Source organism: Pollachius pollachius (assembly GCF_949987615.1).
Source record: "Pollachius pollachius genome assembly, chromosome: 19".
Classification (NCBI taxonomy): Eukaryota; Metazoa; Chordata; class Actinopteri; order Gadiformes; family Gadidae; genus Pollachius; species Pollachius pollachius.
In genome coordinates, this window is record NC_136952.1 from 9,013,618 (window position 1) to 9,030,300 (window position 16,683).

Consider the following 16,683-nt stretch of genomic DNA (forward strand, 5'->3'; position numbering starts at 1 on the left):
CCTCCTATTCGTCATGACGCAACCGGGGGTTCAGCAGAAATTGCGTGCAGGCTGCAGCTCATTCACAGTACAGCAGAACTGCACAGCATAGCACAGCTCTTTAGACTCGCTCGAACTTTTTTTTTCTGCTCTATCATGGTTCCAGTGAGGTTCCCCATTGACCATCACCTGGCCACCGGGGTGCCCTGATGAGTGTTAGAAATAACTCCAAGTGGGATGACAGAGGGGACAACTTTTTATACGTTTAAAACAAGAGCGCTTTTTTTTTTACAGCGTCATTAGTGCAGCGATCAAGATGATGTCCGCGATAGAGACGGGTGCCGCCGTTTACCAGCCGGCCCAGCTGCTGAACTGGATGTGCATGTCTCTGCAGGAAAGCCAGACCAATGCCTTCGATGCGTTCAGACCCGGGTCCGAGGGCTTTCTGGACCTCCACACCGCAAAACGCTGTGCAGCTGAGCTGAGCTCTCCCCTCAACTCCAACTATCTGAACAGCTTTTTGCAGCTCAAGAGTGAGGTATAGATACTGTACATGCTTTTGTTGTCATACCCCGTGCATTGTCCATATTGCTTCTTATTAGTTCTTATTAGTTTCTTATTAGTTTGTATAGCTTCTTATTAGTTTTTATAGCCTATGCAGAGGCCGACTAATGATGCTACGCTGTCTTGCTGTCTTGCAAACACAATAGTTTACATTTTTGAGAGGTGGGCCATAATTAATGGAGAACTTTGCGGATGCTTGCTCTTATAACTATGCTGGTAATTTATATTTTCATACTTATATATGTTTGTTCTTATTATTATTTAAACAGTGGTGGCAATACTTTTGCTGAGTCTAAATCTCCCCCTGTGAACGAGTGCCGCTCAGAGAATGTAAAAAGCTGATGTATTTTTACTGCATATGTCTGTTGCCCATACAGCGAAAACCTCACCAGCATTCCTCCAGCTGGTGAGCCACTGCGGTGAGAGAGAGCGCATGTACTACATGAATGTGTGTCTTGTACCCAGGTGCATAGTACCTGTGTGTGTTCCCGCTGGTCTGGGATCAGTGGGTAGGGGCAGACGAGGTGTATGGTGAGAAAAGGCCCCTCACAGAATTTGTTTTTTCCAAGTCAGAATGAAGAGTTCAGCGGGGCCGGCCTTTGCATGGGTCTATGGGGCCACTTCGCTGCCTTGTGGAAGGCTACTCCGTTGATTGCCCATCATGACACACTCAAAGCCTAATGTGCACGTATATATTATGAATGGAAGAGAACGTCGGAAGAAACAATTTGACTCAATTTTACATGGCTGTTTTTTTTTTTTACCATGCCTCCCACTAGGTAAGGTGTGTAAGGCGTTTGCAAAAGTGCTCCTGGTTGATGTGTGTAATGTTATTAATAACTAACGTATTGGACAGTATAGTTGAGCAGCCTATGATGAGAGGGATGTGTAACAAACTGTGCATGAAATACAGTTGGTAAATGATGTAATGTTTTTGAACAGTACAATCCATGTTTGTTTTCAACTACAACAGTACAATTTATTTCCTGTGATATCCTGCAAGCAAACCGCCTCTCTCTCTCTCTCTCTCTCTCTCTCTCTCTCTCTCTCTCTCTCTCTCTCTCTCTCTCTCTCTCACACACCCTCTCTCTCTGTGGTACCATGGAAGCTATCTCCTCCCAAAAGTGGCACAATGATTGGATTGTGCCCTCCCCAGGCTACAGGCCTGCCCAACGGCACTGGGAAGATGCACAGCAACAAAGGCATTCTGTTCCCTTTAAGGAAACGGGACACTATATGCTCGCAGAGTAAATGCAGCACATCTGCAGCCCATGAAACCGGCCCACTGTGTGTGGAGCAGACGCTGTCAAAACAACAGAATTAATTAAGTTTGATGGAGTGATGGGAGAGGTAAAGAGCTTGCTCTTCCCAATCCCATGCCCCCCGATTATACGGTCACTAATGATTTAATAGAAAGGTATGGATTGTTATAGAACGGCAATAACGACACAGACGTTGTAGCAAAACAGTGTTCCAACACTTGGAAAATTTAATGATGAGATAAAATCACAAACTATTGTTGGAAATCATGTATTCATTACTATTAATAATGGGAGGGTAGACTGTTTTTGAAAGCTATGCAGCAAAACTGTATAGCAAGAAAATAGAGAAAACTGGATATAAATGCATTCTTATCAATATTTTGCATTAATGATAATGTAGGATAGAGCAGAACAGGACAGTCTACTGGCCATTGGGTCCGACTCCGAGGCGGAAAGTACTGGGTTCGATCCCCAGTGTCCGCAGGCCAACCTACAGGCATCCTTCAGCGAGACGCCCCAAAGCCCCACCGTGGTGGCACGTAGCTGGGTTCACCGTCAGCCGCGTGTGGATGAAAGTGTCAGTGCTAAAATGTCTCAACGGTAAATAAAATGGATTGTCACGCCCTGCCGGGACATGTGTGTGTGTGTTTTTGCGACAGGCCTTGAACAACGGCCCCCAGCTCTACAAGAGCCCCTCCTCGTACGGCTCCCTCCACAACATCGCCGAGGGTCCGAGCTCGCTGACGGACCCCTTCTCCGAGCTGTGCCTCTCGTCATCGCCCACGCGCAGGCTCAACAAACGGCCGCCGCCCAACTACCTCTGCCACCTCTGCTTCAACAAGGGACACTACATCAAAGACTGCCCTCAGGTGAGCCGCGAGGTGGTGGTGGTGGTGGTGGTTGTGGTTCTGCTGGGGGGCCGACCCCCCCCCCCCCCCCGACCCCCCCCCCCCCCACATCTGGTGGGGGGGGGTGTGACCTGACTCAAAACAGACGGGTTCAAAAAAAAGGTTGGGGAAACGAGCAGCAACTAAAGAAAAAAGAAATGTGTGAAGGGAATAAGGCTTTGAAGTGGCAACTGTCCAAGAACCCCCCCCCTCCCTTCGCAGGTTGAGAGACGCCCTTTATCCCCAGACGTTCTCCATTCCTGGGTTAAGTCTGACTAGTTTTATTCTTGTCTTCAGGGGAATTTCGTCAAATTGTATGAGACATTTTATATAATAGGAGTCAAAATTGTATGGGTGTGACTTTGTGTGTATTTCTGTGGATGTGTGTGCGTGTGTGATGTATTTGTGTGTGTGTGTGTGTGTGTCTTTGGATGTGTGTGTGTGCATATGTGCCTATGTGTGTGTGAGCATTCAAATGTGAGAGTGTGAGCGTGTGTTTGTGCATGTGTGTGTGTGAGTGCGCGCTTTTGTGAGAGTGAATCTATGATGTGTGTTCATGTGTGTGGGTGCATGTGGGAGAGTGAATCTAGTGTATGTGCTTGCGTGTGTGTGTGTGTGTGTGTGTGTGTGTGTGTGTGATGTGTGGTGTGCATGCTTACATGTGTGTAAGTGCCCTTGTGTGAGAGTAAATCTATTATGTGTGTACGTGTGTGTGGGTGCATGTGTGAGAGTGAATCTAGTAGTATGTGCATTTGTATATGCGTGTGAGAGAGTTAGGTGAAACATAAAAACAACCCCACAGCACCAATTATGAAAGTGCTCATGTTAGCCGTGCAGCGACGGGTCAGTAATGAACAACTGATGCTAGATGAGATCTCTGAGCCTTAATGGGACATGATGGCTGTTTTCTGTGAAGCTACAGCAAAACTCCACTTAAAATATCACCACAAGTTCATGTAGCGCATTGACCATCTTTTTTCGTACAGGGGAAATACCTGACATTTGTCAGAAGTAATGAAAGGGAATTGAATAACACATGGGACAAAATGTGATTTTTTTACAGAAACTATACTTAAATTCAATGATAGAGTCAGTATTGGAAAGTAAAAGGTTGGTTCAGAAAGCTGGTAAAAATCGAAGCCAACTGCAAAAATAGTCGGTCAGGCAGTTCCTGTTTGTGTCGGTGAGATTTGTTTGTGTCTGAGTGGAGTGAAAACTGTTATTATGAATTATACTGTGCTCCAGTGGAATGAGATGGATTGAAGAAGAAACAATAAAGTCAACAGCTTCTTGACACAATCACGTTTCTTTGTACATATTTAATCTCCAGTAATTTACGATTCACTTAGCGGTACCTCTAGGGACCACCCTCTCTCATCATGTTCCTGAACTTCTTATTTTTTTTACCACTACTCGACCCACTTTTCCTAACTGATTTTGATGATGCAGGAAGTATGCAGCTATTAACACAGACATTGAACTGAAGTGTAGCATAGTTGCGTTGCTATACATTAGCCTATAAAAGTGCTGGCCAGGGAAAGGCTATATCGGATGCCTTTATGGAATGTCTCCCAGCCGACTTGTTTGGGTCTGAGTGGCAGCGGTGGGGCATCAAAGAATGTCATGGCTCAGTGAGGAAAGAGAAGAGGAACAGAGGAAGTGGGCATGCCTGGTCGCCCCCCCGTCGCTCCGACAGCCAATCAGGAAGCAGGGCCGCATGCCTTGCAATAACTCCCAAAGTCACTTTCCATTTTCAGTTTTTTTGCATCAACACGACACATAGGACACCTCTATAGGGTGTTGAATATGGAGCCTCTTGATCATGGTTTAAGAGGAATTTGTTGTTTTTCTGCCCCTCCCTTATTAGTGAAAACATAACTGGTCACACACACACATCTTAATGGTCACCAGTGGATAGCAGGTCTAAGTAGAGACGTCTGGCATGCGGCCAGGGTTGTCCGTGCCGTCCCTGTGAATGCAGTGGTAAACATCTTGGTGACAGCCCTGGAGTGTTGAGTTTCTCTCCCTCACCCTCTATGCCCTGGGTTCAGAGAGCGCGAGCGAGCAAGCGAGAGAGAGCGAAAAAGAGAGAGCACAAGTGACAGTAAATGACTGTATGGTGGGAAGAGCCTGGGCTAAATAAGGATTGGATTGTTCCTCTCCAGAAGAGGTCGGAGGGGGTGGTGGCTGTGGTGGTGGTGGTGGTGGTGGTGGTGGGGGGGGAACCAGGGGTCAGGGAGCTGGCCTGTATTGTTCACCCAGCGGTTGCTGAGCCTGCAGCGCCAACCTCTGCCCGGTGCTCATGCAGAGATCCCCGGTTCGATTCCCCGGTCCTGGGAAGGGAGATTAGGGGGTTGTACGGTTATAGGGATGACTCTTAAAAAACAAACATGGATGTGTTTTAGTATTGAAAACCCCATGGGTTCTGCTGATGGCGGTGTTAAAGGGATTTAATAAGGGTTGTAGAAATAAATAGCAGAAAAGTTTCTAGCAGGTCAGGCAGGTCTGATGGATGACTTCGGAACAGTTGAAAGTAGTTGGTGTTCACATTACTGGTTTTTACTGTTACAGGTTGTTACTGTTACTGTTTTTTCTCCTTGTTTCTCACTACTTCAAAGCACCACCTATTGTTTATCGCAGTCTCTATATAGTCATTATATAACTCTTGGATGCCAGCGAGGGTAATAAATACCTCCTAAAACCTATTAGAAATACAGATGTTTTGTCGTCTTAACTCTGCACCTCTCTGCATTTAGAAATTCTAACTGACAATGGGAGGTATTTATTTTATCTAAATATAAAGGTACACGCATCATGCATGAGCGAGTTTGTTTAACTGCTTAAGGCAACCGTCATACCGTCTCAAAAGGAGAAATCCACTCTCCTCATCTTTATTGCACGCTGGTGCATCTCTGCCAACACTCACTGATTAGGCCCTTGCCCTTTGCTGTCTCTTTACTACCACTAAATCTTTTATCAGTCCAAAGTGTGCTTGGTGTTTCTGCTAGCCTGTGCCTCTGTGTGGAGGAGCAGTAGGGGGATGAGCAAGATAGAGGAAACGCTGGAATGTGGGATCAGAGCAGACTCCCTCCTGTGAACCAAACGACATGCCGTTTCTACACAGGTTCTGTGGTCAGACAAACAATCCCCCCCCCAAAACGGCAGAAAGACAGATGAAGAGCCGGTTGTCTCAGTCTTTGTCTGGGTTATTCTTATGTTTTTCTGTTGAGCTGGAGGAGGTCACACCCACGCAGGACATGGGATATGAGTTTGTAAAGAAAAAAAAGGAAGGAAAATGGAATCGCAACAAAGGAGAACGTTGGAATCAGTTCAGGTTATTATGTGCATTCATTCATCATTTTTTGTTTACTGGACTTGACAGTAGTAGTTTGTGATTAAACACAATATTTACTGAACAACTGAAAGCTGACATCTGCTCTGAACCGTTTGTAGAATTTGCATTCTAAAAGTCGGACCACAATTCAATATTCCTTGGTAACGTTATTAAAAAACGCTAATGATAAGCAATATTTATGATGATAAAAATATATAAATCCATTGATGTATTGAACACATGATGCCCACTGTGGCTATATACTCGCCCAAGGAAACCAAAATAACAACGATAAGTTTGTACAAGGCCGTGTCTCTGGGGTGGTTTGGGTTTGCTTGCGTTGGATGGATATTAAATCGTTCCCCCGTCCTCTGTCAACAGGGGAAAAATACTGCGTGAAGCTGGGAGCCGTTAAAGCAGTAACACTCACCTCCCATCTCTTGTCGTTACATTTTGATAACCCCCTTCTGGAATCTCGCTCAGCTGTGTGCTTTAAGACGAATACGGGAATATTCTGTTGCCAGCGGTCCACCAGCACACCTGCCCCTGTCGTTCACTGGACGTGAAACTCAACAGCTGTACAAGTCGTCAGTTTGACCACAGAGCTGTGCATCATCTATTAGATGTGTCGACATCTGTGATTGTTTTTCTTGACAGGCATTTTTTTGTGTGCTTAAAAGCACACTTACTGGCATAGGGGGCAGGGGCTGATAACGGATAACGATGTGTGTGTGTGTACGTGTGTGTGTGTTTGTGTGTGTGCATGCATTTGTACATGTGTGTGTGCTGTGCATGCATGTGTGTACGCGATTGTACGAGTGTGTGTGTGTGTTTCCGTGCAGATGTGTGTGGGTGGAGTGAATATCCAGTTGAAATGTTCCAGATGACGGAACAAGTGAAATTCTTGTGTCGTGTGCAGACTGAGTGACTACCTGTGGTTTCTAATAGTTTTGTTGTGCATTAGAATCAGCGCCCTGATGGCCTCACTGATGTGCCTATCACATGACAAGGAGAGGGACATACCGTGTGAGTTACAACTTGTAGGCCTGCAGTTATGTCGAAATCATCACGTAATAACTCATTTTCCATTTGCGGTGCATTTGGATATTTTTCAGCGGGAAGGATAAGGAAATGCCATTGTGTAGAACAGGACACACGGCTGCTTCCATTGGCTGGGGAGTGGAAAGCATCTCGCCTCGTCTCTTTGTTTCCGCGAAGCGCAGTTCCTGCGGTTTGCACCCATGGTCGATGCTATGGTCGAATTTCTCCTCAAACTTTTGCGAAATGTTTAACCGACTCACCAAAACACTTGAGTCGAGAAAGAGGCCTTTGCAGTCACTCTGTTGCATCTACATTGAAAGCGTATATACGACGGAAAATGAGGAATGCGGTGATTTGGCACATATGGCGCAGCAACAACAGCTGCATGGGTGCAACCTAAACGCGCGGCTTTACTGCACATCAACACTGACTGTGCAAAATGCACACTTGTCAGTTCCAGGTGCCGGGGACAGTTGTGTTCGGGGAGCGACATACAGGTGCAGTCGCATCTGCAATGGAGATTTTTATGCACTTTAAACCAGGTTTTTATGGGTTTTAATGATAGTGGTAACCTTTGGAGGAATGGAGATAGGGGTGGTGGTGGTGGTGTTGGTGGTGGTTGTGGGGAGATTGGGTTGGTGGTGGTGGAGGGGAGAAGGGGGAGGGGGTGCTATTATAATGCAGCGGGATAGAGCGCTTTCTTTGACTTTGTCAGCTTGGGTTGTGTGTGTGTGTGTGTGTGTGTGTGTGTGTGTGTGTGTGTGTGTGTGTGTGTGTGTGTGTGTGTGTGTGTGTATGTGTGAGAGTGTGAGTGCATGAACCACACATGGTATCCGAGGCCTCTGGTCTTCTCAAGTTCTCTAGGATGGATGACCCCAGGGAGGGGGAGAGAGGGCGAGAGAGTGAAAGAAGAAAGAGAGAGAGGGAGAATGTAAGGACAGAGAGAGAGAGTGTAAGAAGAGAGAGAGGGAGCGAGAGAGAGAGCGAGAGAGAGAGAGAGGGAGAATGTAAGGACAGAGAGAGAGTGTAAGAAGAGAGAGAGGGAGAGAGAGAGAGAGAGAGAGAGAGAGAGAGAGAGAGAGAGAGAGAGAGAGAGAGAGAGAGGAGAATGTAAGGACAGAGAGAGAGAGAGTGTAAGAAGAGAGAGAGGGAGCGTGCGAGAGAGAGAGAGAGAGAGAGAGAGAGAGAGAGAGAGAGAGAGTTGGGGTAGATTTCTCCATTGTTTATCCTGATGGATTCCAGATGATGGCAGAGGGAGGTAGCCGACCTCCTGGGCCCCTCTCTCCCTCTCCAGGAACCACGGACCCAGGCCAACACTATCTGACACAGTTGGGAAGTGTAGGCATGTGGATGCCGGTCTGACTCCAGCACTGATTCCACATAGGGAAGGTCATTATAATGAGGAATGTGGGGGGAATTATTATGTGTGTTTCTTACAACCAACAAACAAAGTATGAACGTATAACTGTATACATAATAACTTCATAGGCTGTTTAAAAAGAAAACACTAGCAATGCTCAACTTCCCTCACATGGTTTCTAAGTCAAAAATTTCTCACATTCAAAACTAATTTCAGAGAAAAGCACCGGTCATGCTTCCTGTAGCCAGCGGTCAGCAGTCCAAACTCTTTGAGAGGACCGGTGCCGCTGGAAGCTCTGGACTGTGCCCTGGCCTTTGGTGGCCTTCCACGGATTATAAGCAGGGTTTTGTTTTGCTTACTCTGCAAAGTCAAAGGCTGTTTCCTCTTTCAGGAAGACTGTGCTCTGTCCTTTCGCACTCCCCCTCTCCCTTTCTGTCTCTATCACTCTCTCTCTCTCTCACCCTTTATACCTCTATCTCTCTCCCCCCCTCTCCCTCTCTCTTTGTACCCACAGCCTTGGGGGGAGCAGGGGTGGACTAGAGGGACTAGATCGTTGGGTGGAAGTGTGGGTCCTGACCCATTGGTGTGTGGCCGGCAGGATGGCCCCATGAATGTGTTTGTTTGTTTCTGGATCCTCGGGAAAGGGGGGCGGCATTATGCAACTCACACTTCTTCCGCGAAGCAAGAAGTTGTACTATTCAGTCGTGGCAGTACATCAATGAGAACCCTATAGGTGAATGGAAGTGGAATTTAAGGAAATGTTATATTTTATCTTTCACATTTCTTGCTGGTGTTCATAGTGTGTGGCGTTTCAGCTTCAGGTTTCATGTCTTTGACTAATGGGACCTTTCTTAACCTCTGGAGGACACACAGGCACTAACACACAAACACAAACACACACACACACACACACACACACACACACACACACACACACACACAGTGCCTCACAGTGGCCACACACTGCACACACATGCAACGCTTGACCACTTGTCGACTCAACAGCTGTTTTTGGAGTTAAATGACTTGGCTACCAACACAGAATATAACAAAAAAAAACATATTTCACAGAATTCATATGTCTATAGATCAACATCAACATGTTTCCCTCCACATTGTGAAAGCGCCATGTGTGGCTTTTCTTTTTTCTTTCTTCTACGTTATCAAAACAAGGTTTCACCTAGACGGCCCGGCGTTCAGCTAGCCATTCATCACTCTGCCCCTAATTATGACGTGCCCTCCTTCTCAGCCAAGGTGCTTCTAATTCAAACCAGGGATGTTGGGATGATTACTTTATGATGGTTTTAGGATTTTGTCATGTTTTACAAGGGCAGGGTTCATCTGGGTTTGATTTTCTCTCCCTCCGAGCCGGTTCCCCGAGCCGTGATTGGTGGGCTGGGGCCAGCTGGGATGGATGACTGAGGGCCAGAGTTATGTGTGCTTTGGAGGCGAAGCCTTTCCCATTGGCTGCCCCGATGTGTTTAGGCCTCCTTGACGTTCCCTAGGGAGCCCAGCTGTAAGGAGGGAGGGAGGGGGGAGGGAGGGAGGGAGGTAGGGAGGGAAGGAAGGAAGGAGTGCATTTCAAATGGGAAAGTTTGAAACATCTCTGTTGCTGTCTCGAAAATTGATTAGAGCTTATACTCCCCCCCCCCGTTTTCCATCAACATCTTAAAACTTCTTCTAAAAGTGTCAACAATGTTTGACGAGTGAAAAAACATGTCATCCTTTCCTTCCAATTTGGATTATTTGATGTTCTCGTTTATTATGTCGCAGTATTTCATTATTTTACCCATTTGACCTGTGTGCCGAGTTGGCCACTCCCCCAACAAAACCAAATAAATCACACTCATCCTATTACACTGATGAAAAAGAAAAAGACGGACGCAATCACAACATCCCTTGGCTTAATGACATGGCAGCTAGGGACAAAACTAAGCACGGTGCGTTTAGGTGTTTTCCCTTTTCCGAACATGTAGTCAAAACAAAAGGCCTCATGTCTCCCATTACTGATGTGGTTGTGGCTTTGGGCCGGGTCTTTGGTTTCACAGGCTCGTCCCAAGGGAGAGGGGCTCACCCCGTACCAGGGGAAGAAGAGGTGTTTCGGGGAGTACAAGTGCCCCAAGTGCAAGAGGAAGTGGATGAGCGGGAATTCCTGGGCCAACATGGGACAAGAATGTATCAAGTGCCACCTCAACGTGTACCCGCACAAGCAGGTGACCCTCGGCAGAATTAGTTTTCAAACAATTGGGCCAGGGGTCTTTCCTACTGGTGTCACTGGGTTCCCTGGGTTTCACTGTGTGCTGGGGTCAAAGAGTAGAGGTCGTAGTACAGAGAACTGACTTTCAGAACACCTACAACGACTGGGTGGGTAAGCAATAAGACCATTATTGTTTATCATAGATTATTTATGGAATTTTTATGGGAGTTTGGGGGGGGGGGGGGATTTATGGGACAGAATTTAAAGGCTGCGTTAGCAATATGAAAATTATGGTTTAGCATATATTATTAATGGTACTTATTTTATGGATTTATTGTTACAATAAGGTCATACAGACAAAAAAGATGCATTAACAGAAGAACAGGTCTGCAGATGACTGAATCACTGCAATAATTTTTGCATTGTATTTCCGTTTTTTTTCATTCGTTTGTACAAACCTGAATAGGCCTACTGTCCTTTGCATGCTCCTTCTCGTCACAGGTCATGTGGAGGGCTAAGCTTATGCTCTGTGTGTTTCCATAGCGACCTCTAGAGAAACCTGATGGCCTGGACGTGTCTGACCAGAGCAAGGAGCACCCCCAACACCTGTGTGAGAAATGCAAAGTGCTCGGCTACTACTGCCGGCGAGTACAATAACCTTCACCAGAAAAACAGACCCCTTTGGGATACGCCCCGGCCTCTCCTCACTCTTCAAAAGCTTTCCAACCGTATTTTTACTCACAAGGAGATTTTTTTTTTTTTTTTATTATTATGACTATTGAACTGTATAACATGTCTTTTAGGTTTTAATTTGAGTAGGTTATTTTTGAAATGACGATGCCCTGTATTCAGTCCCAGGTCAAACCCGTTTGGCTCATGGTCGCTATGTGAAGGACTCTACGGTTGAAGTTACGGAACTAAGAACAATGTGACTTGACAAGCTGTGAATTAAGAAAGGTTGGATTAGCCGCTTTCTTTTCATCATGTTTAGACATGTTTTGAAGAGGTTCCGCTTCTTTTTATATATTTGGTTTTGAGTTACGTTATGAACATATATTTTCTTCTACATTTGTATATTTCAGAAGTAACAAAAAGTTGTCTACCAAGGTATTTTCTGTATAAAATATGAAACAAATCTACTAATGTTTTAATAAGATGTATCTGTATTGTCAGTGTTTTTGGATGGTACATAACTTTTTTTTAAGGTCAATAATGCTTTCTGTATTACTGCTTTCATGAATGTGCTATCATACTAACCATTATTTTAAATTGCATATGTAATTTTTTCCTGTTCAGCCAAAGAATAAGAACATATAGAGGTATATTTGTATATTATCCACACTTAACTTGAGTATACATTTTTTGTCTACTTTTATTGGATTGCGTGTCAAGGAAACATATTGTTAAATGATCAATGAACCAGACTGTTTATAACCTGTAATTGTATGATACATTAACTCCCTCAGTGCCTTTGACTAACCTATATGTGAGGGTTGGTAGTATATATGCATTAAACTATATTAAGAGGGATGAATTCCTCCTGCTGCGTGAACCTAAATATCCAAACCTGAGATAAAGCTGAGAAACTCCATAAAAACAGCCACAACCACAACCTGAACACATCGACAAATACCTTCAAACTTGGGTCCAGTTGCAACTTTATTGTGGCAGTAGATGTGTTATTACTTGAGATTAACAAAATCATTCAAAAGAAAAAACTAGAGCAGATCTCCAAGAGATCAGTCACGGTTGTAACAGGGAGTGCAAAAACCCCTCAGAATGCCGCTCTGACACTCTGGCAAGAAAACCCAAACAGACTATGACCAGAGATTGCCCTTTGTAGTGAGATTTGAGATGAACCTCCTAAATTAATCAGGGAAAGGGGCTGGAAGCACACAACGTTACGGCCATGTTCACCTTTCGCAGCATTGGGAATACAGCACAGACTATGTAGAAAACTGCTCGGCTTCCGCCTCCAGTGGTTACGGTAATTCTACTCAACATATTGTTTTTTATCACAGTTCTTGTTTCAAACCAGATAGAAACTAAAACACACACACACAAGTTTGAAATGGGAATGATTCAATGCCATTTACTGCATAGCATTCAGGAGCAACACTGTCACATGTTAATCAATGCATGGATCATTCAAAACGTTATATGACAATAACTGGTTTGATTATAACACAAATTCACATTACCCATGATATCTACCCATGGAACACTTTTAACGAGCGTGATGTACCATAAAAAAGGGCTTAAGCCCTATCCCTGCCATACAATGAAACAGATATAAGCTCTAGTTCCTCACATATGATAATCCGTACCATCTGTAAAGGAGTAGACCAGTGTTAATATGGCTCAAATCACATTGAAGAGAGTACACAGAGTAGAGAGCAGAGTCTCTACTCTACTTCAGCTCGCCGCAGTCCGACACCAAGATCCGCTTGGAGGTCCGTCCAGACTGGGAACCAAAGGCCTCCACCCTCCTCACCACGTCCAAGCCTTCCTTCACACTCCCAAACACCACGTGCTTGCCATCCAGCCTGCACAAACAGACACCCCAACACAGATCAGTAAATCAACCAAAGTTCAGGAAAAGTTCAGCCAATCCCAATGAGGACTCTGCTTGGCGACTGTCGGACTAGTAAATCTGTGGTTTGTTAATGCAGAACAGTGCATAAACATATCACAGAGCATCCACATGACGCTCGAACATCAGTGTTGCACTGTAATGGATGACAAATGACGGGCATGCTGTGTGCAGAAAACTTTTTCTGAAGGTTTTAATGTTGACAATACAATCGTGAAAATGTTTATGCCAGCGTCGTTGAATCAGTCCTCACATTGTCCTTTGCCAGCTGGTACGGGTCACTCTCAATAAAAAATGGAAATAGACTGAAGGGTATTGTGGAGGTGTCCAGTGCAATTGCAGGCACAACCTTGAATGACCTTCCTCATTTGCTAAAGGTAAGAAGGCCCAGTCAATCCAAGGAGTTCATGTGGTTACCCTAGGCAGATACAATCTGCCTAGGCAGATACTATCTGCCTAGGTGTAGGACCAGTAGACTTGAGTTATGTGGTTACCAGTGTTGGGAACGTTACTTTAAGTAGGGTTAGTAATTAGTAAGTAATTAGTTATAGTTACTCACTACCAAAAAGTAACTGAGTTAGTAACTGAATTACTAAATAGTAAAAGTAACTAGTTACCAGGGAAAGTAACTATTTGCTTTACTGTAAAAAAAGAAAGTTGCTATATGTCAAAGAATTTGGATTATTCTGAGCAGTTTTTTCCTTTAAGTTACCATTAAGTTTTTTCCCTTAATGTGTTCAATGGTTGAACTGCCCATTCAAGGCCCTGATATACTTCCAACTGAATTTTAATTTGCTTGGTAGCAAAGGCTGTGGAACATCTGCCGAATACTACAGAAAATGCCAACTTTTAATCGGATTGCTCTGGACTCGCAATTTCTGCTGCTTCATCGAATCTGTTTGGTGTGTGCGTGTGCATGTCTGTGTGTGTGTGGTGCGCGTGTCCTGGCTTGTGTGTAAAAACACTGGCTCCGATTGGCTACCATGAAACATTACTCTGCCTTAGCCAATCATAATCGCTTATCTCGTTAACCTAACCGGTCTCCTCAGTAGCAGTTTGTGTTTGGAGCCAGGGGTGCGTTTGGATTACGCAGTTTATTCAATGAATTCATAGTAACCCACCGCATTTAACGTACAGTAATGGTTTTGAGGTCAAAAGGTATGTGGCTTTCTGGGATACAAATTTTAAAACTAAAGGCTTGTTCAAGAACGAACGCCATTCGTGTGACTGAGGTCTTGATCCGAGTTATAGTGCAGTGATTAGAAAGTAAGTGGATAAAGGATTGCCAAAAAGCAGGTGTAAAAAATAGTAGGCCTATTAATGTACTAGGGGGCCAATATGTGATGCTTGCCGTGCACTTTAAAATACTTCTCTAATCTGTCGTTTGCAGAGAGTGTTGATATGAGCTCTATGGGCAAAAGCTGCCTAATGCTACATTATTCATAACATAATGATTAATTATTTATACTCGCCTGACCACACGTCTGCACTCAGCCGTATTGTGTGAGAAATTGCAATGTCATTATTTGACTTATAAAGTTTTTTATAGTTTATTAGTCATAGAAAATATCCCTTTAGATTCTACAAATATCGAAACTAACTTTCTTAATTTACATGATTTAGACTTTAATAGTTTGTTAAAAAAAGAAAAAAATCACAATGCAGAGTCCATACGAACAGCTTAGAAATAAGCTGAAGTCAATCATAGGTTAGCAGGCTGGGTCTTGTACAAAGCTCTTCAATACCTGGTATTTGTTCATTTAACTATTGCGGATTAGGCCCCATCTATGGAACCGCGGGCCCTGTTGTGGGCCGGTCTGAGTCAAACTCTAGGGTCATTTATTGGCAAAGTCCGTCCCTGCTTTCTGTTTACTCACCACTCTGTTTTCTCAGTGCAGATGAAGAACTGTGACCCATTGGTGTTTGCACCCGCATTTGCCATGGACAAGATACCTGAGGAGCCAACATGCAAAACAGGGATTAGTGATGTGTCTATGGTGATGGTGCAGACACAACATAACAAGACGACGGTGCGGGTGCCCATGTAGACACACAAGAACGTTGTATGACCGCAACTGACTATCTGAAATGACAGTTACAATCATTATCCAGCAAGCTGACCAAAGAGTGCCAGTTCCCCCTTTATACACAATTATGGCCAATTATTACTGCGAGGTCATGGCCAGTGGAAAACAATGGAAACAAAAAATGACAATGGAAAATATAAAAGGATGGAATGCACAAAGGATAAAATATTTCTGCTATATTATCTAAATCTTTCTATTTCAAAAGGAAAATCCCAAGTATCCCCTGCAGTTCTCCAACGCACCACCAGTGGGACTTACCGGGACCGGTGTGCTTCAGCTTGAAGTTCTCATCTGGAAACTTCCATCCATAGATGGATTTACCTCCGGTGCCATTGTTGTTAGTGAAATCCCCACCCTGAAACACACAACATATAACAAAATAAAATTAATCACTCACATCACGTTGACCAAACAAACGGCATAGATAAGATTATGCAAGAGATGCAACTAACCTGGCACATAAACTGAGGAATCACTCTATGGAAGATGGATCCCTTATATCCAAACCCATGTTCCCCAGTGCATAGTGCTCTGAAGTTCTCTAAAGAGGGAGGACATCAGATATTAGAGAACAAAAACATAATGGGTGTGGAAACATAATTACAGCCTTGCAGTCGGCACTGCAGAAACAAGTTTGGCTGACGTCACATGGTTGTCATTGTTGGTTACCTGCTGTTTTAGGCACAACATCGGCATTCAGCTGCAGATAAAAAAACCAAAAGACAATTTGTTTAGAACATGTTGAACTGATTAATGATTCACTGAGTAGACACAGATGGGAAATAGAGGCATGTTCCTGCGTTGTAATACAGCGAAGTGCATGCGTGGGTAAAAGGTCGACGGCACACACACATGGTTATTCAACTGTGAACTGACCTCGAAAGTAACCCTTCCGAGAGGCTCGTTGTCGGCAGCAAGGTCGAAATATACAACAGGTTTCTTGGCCGACGAAGCGCCACTGCTGCACATTCGTACGGCGTTGAACGCCAGCGAACATAGCTTTATCCTATTTGTTAAAATAAGCATTTTTGCCTCGTATGTGCGGTGTGCACAGTGTACAGAATGTGTACTGTACAGATTGGCACTATTTCCTCAAATCAATCTTGTTCTCTTTAAAATTGCAGTGTCTAACAACACCTCGAGTCGTGTTACTGCCCTCCATAGGCGGATATGTGCTATTACACAGCTCAAAGTTACCTGGATATGAAGAAATGATTGAAACATTTATGTTACAGCGACAGCTACTTGCAGCACTGTGCATACGACCAGAAGTCAAACGTTTTTTTCTCTTTTTTTTCTACTTTTTCACCTGGAAAAAATGCAAAAATGACAAGAACACAGCAGCATACAGGTATCATCTGAATACATATTTATTAGAT

The 16,683-nt window shown here is 44.3% G+C and overlaps 2 protein-coding genes across 2 annotated transcripts; one reads left to right on the top strand and one right to left on the bottom strand.

Moving 5' to 3' along the window:
* Positions 1-295: 295 nt before the first annotated feature.
* On the top strand, positions 296-12,076 carry LOC307090597 (zinc finger CCHC domain-containing protein 24-like; the record flags this gene model as incomplete). Its single annotated transcript, XM_079757329.1, has 4 exons — positions 296-517; positions 2,465-2,674; positions 10,476-10,640; positions 11,168-12,076. The coding sequence occupies 4 exons, from the start codon at positions 296-298 to the stop codon at positions 11,279-11,281; spliced, it is 711 nt and encodes a 236-aa protein (XP_079613455.1). The 3' UTR covers positions 11,282-12,076.
* A 195-nt stretch (positions 12,077-12,271) lies between these two features.
* Positions 12,272-16,391, bottom strand: LOC307090598 (peptidyl-prolyl cis-trans isomerase A-like). Its single transcript, XM_079757330.1, has 6 exons — positions 16,181-16,391; positions 15,974-16,004; positions 15,757-15,845; positions 15,563-15,659; positions 15,095-15,170; positions 12,272-13,170 (listed from the first exon to the last, which is right to left on the bottom strand). The coding sequence occupies exons 1-6, from the start codon at positions 16,328-16,330 to the stop codon at positions 13,035-13,037; spliced, it is 579 nt and encodes a 192-aa protein (XP_079613456.1). The 5' UTR covers positions 16,331-16,391; the 3' UTR covers positions 12,272-13,034.
* Positions 16,392-16,683: the final 292 nt, after the last annotated feature.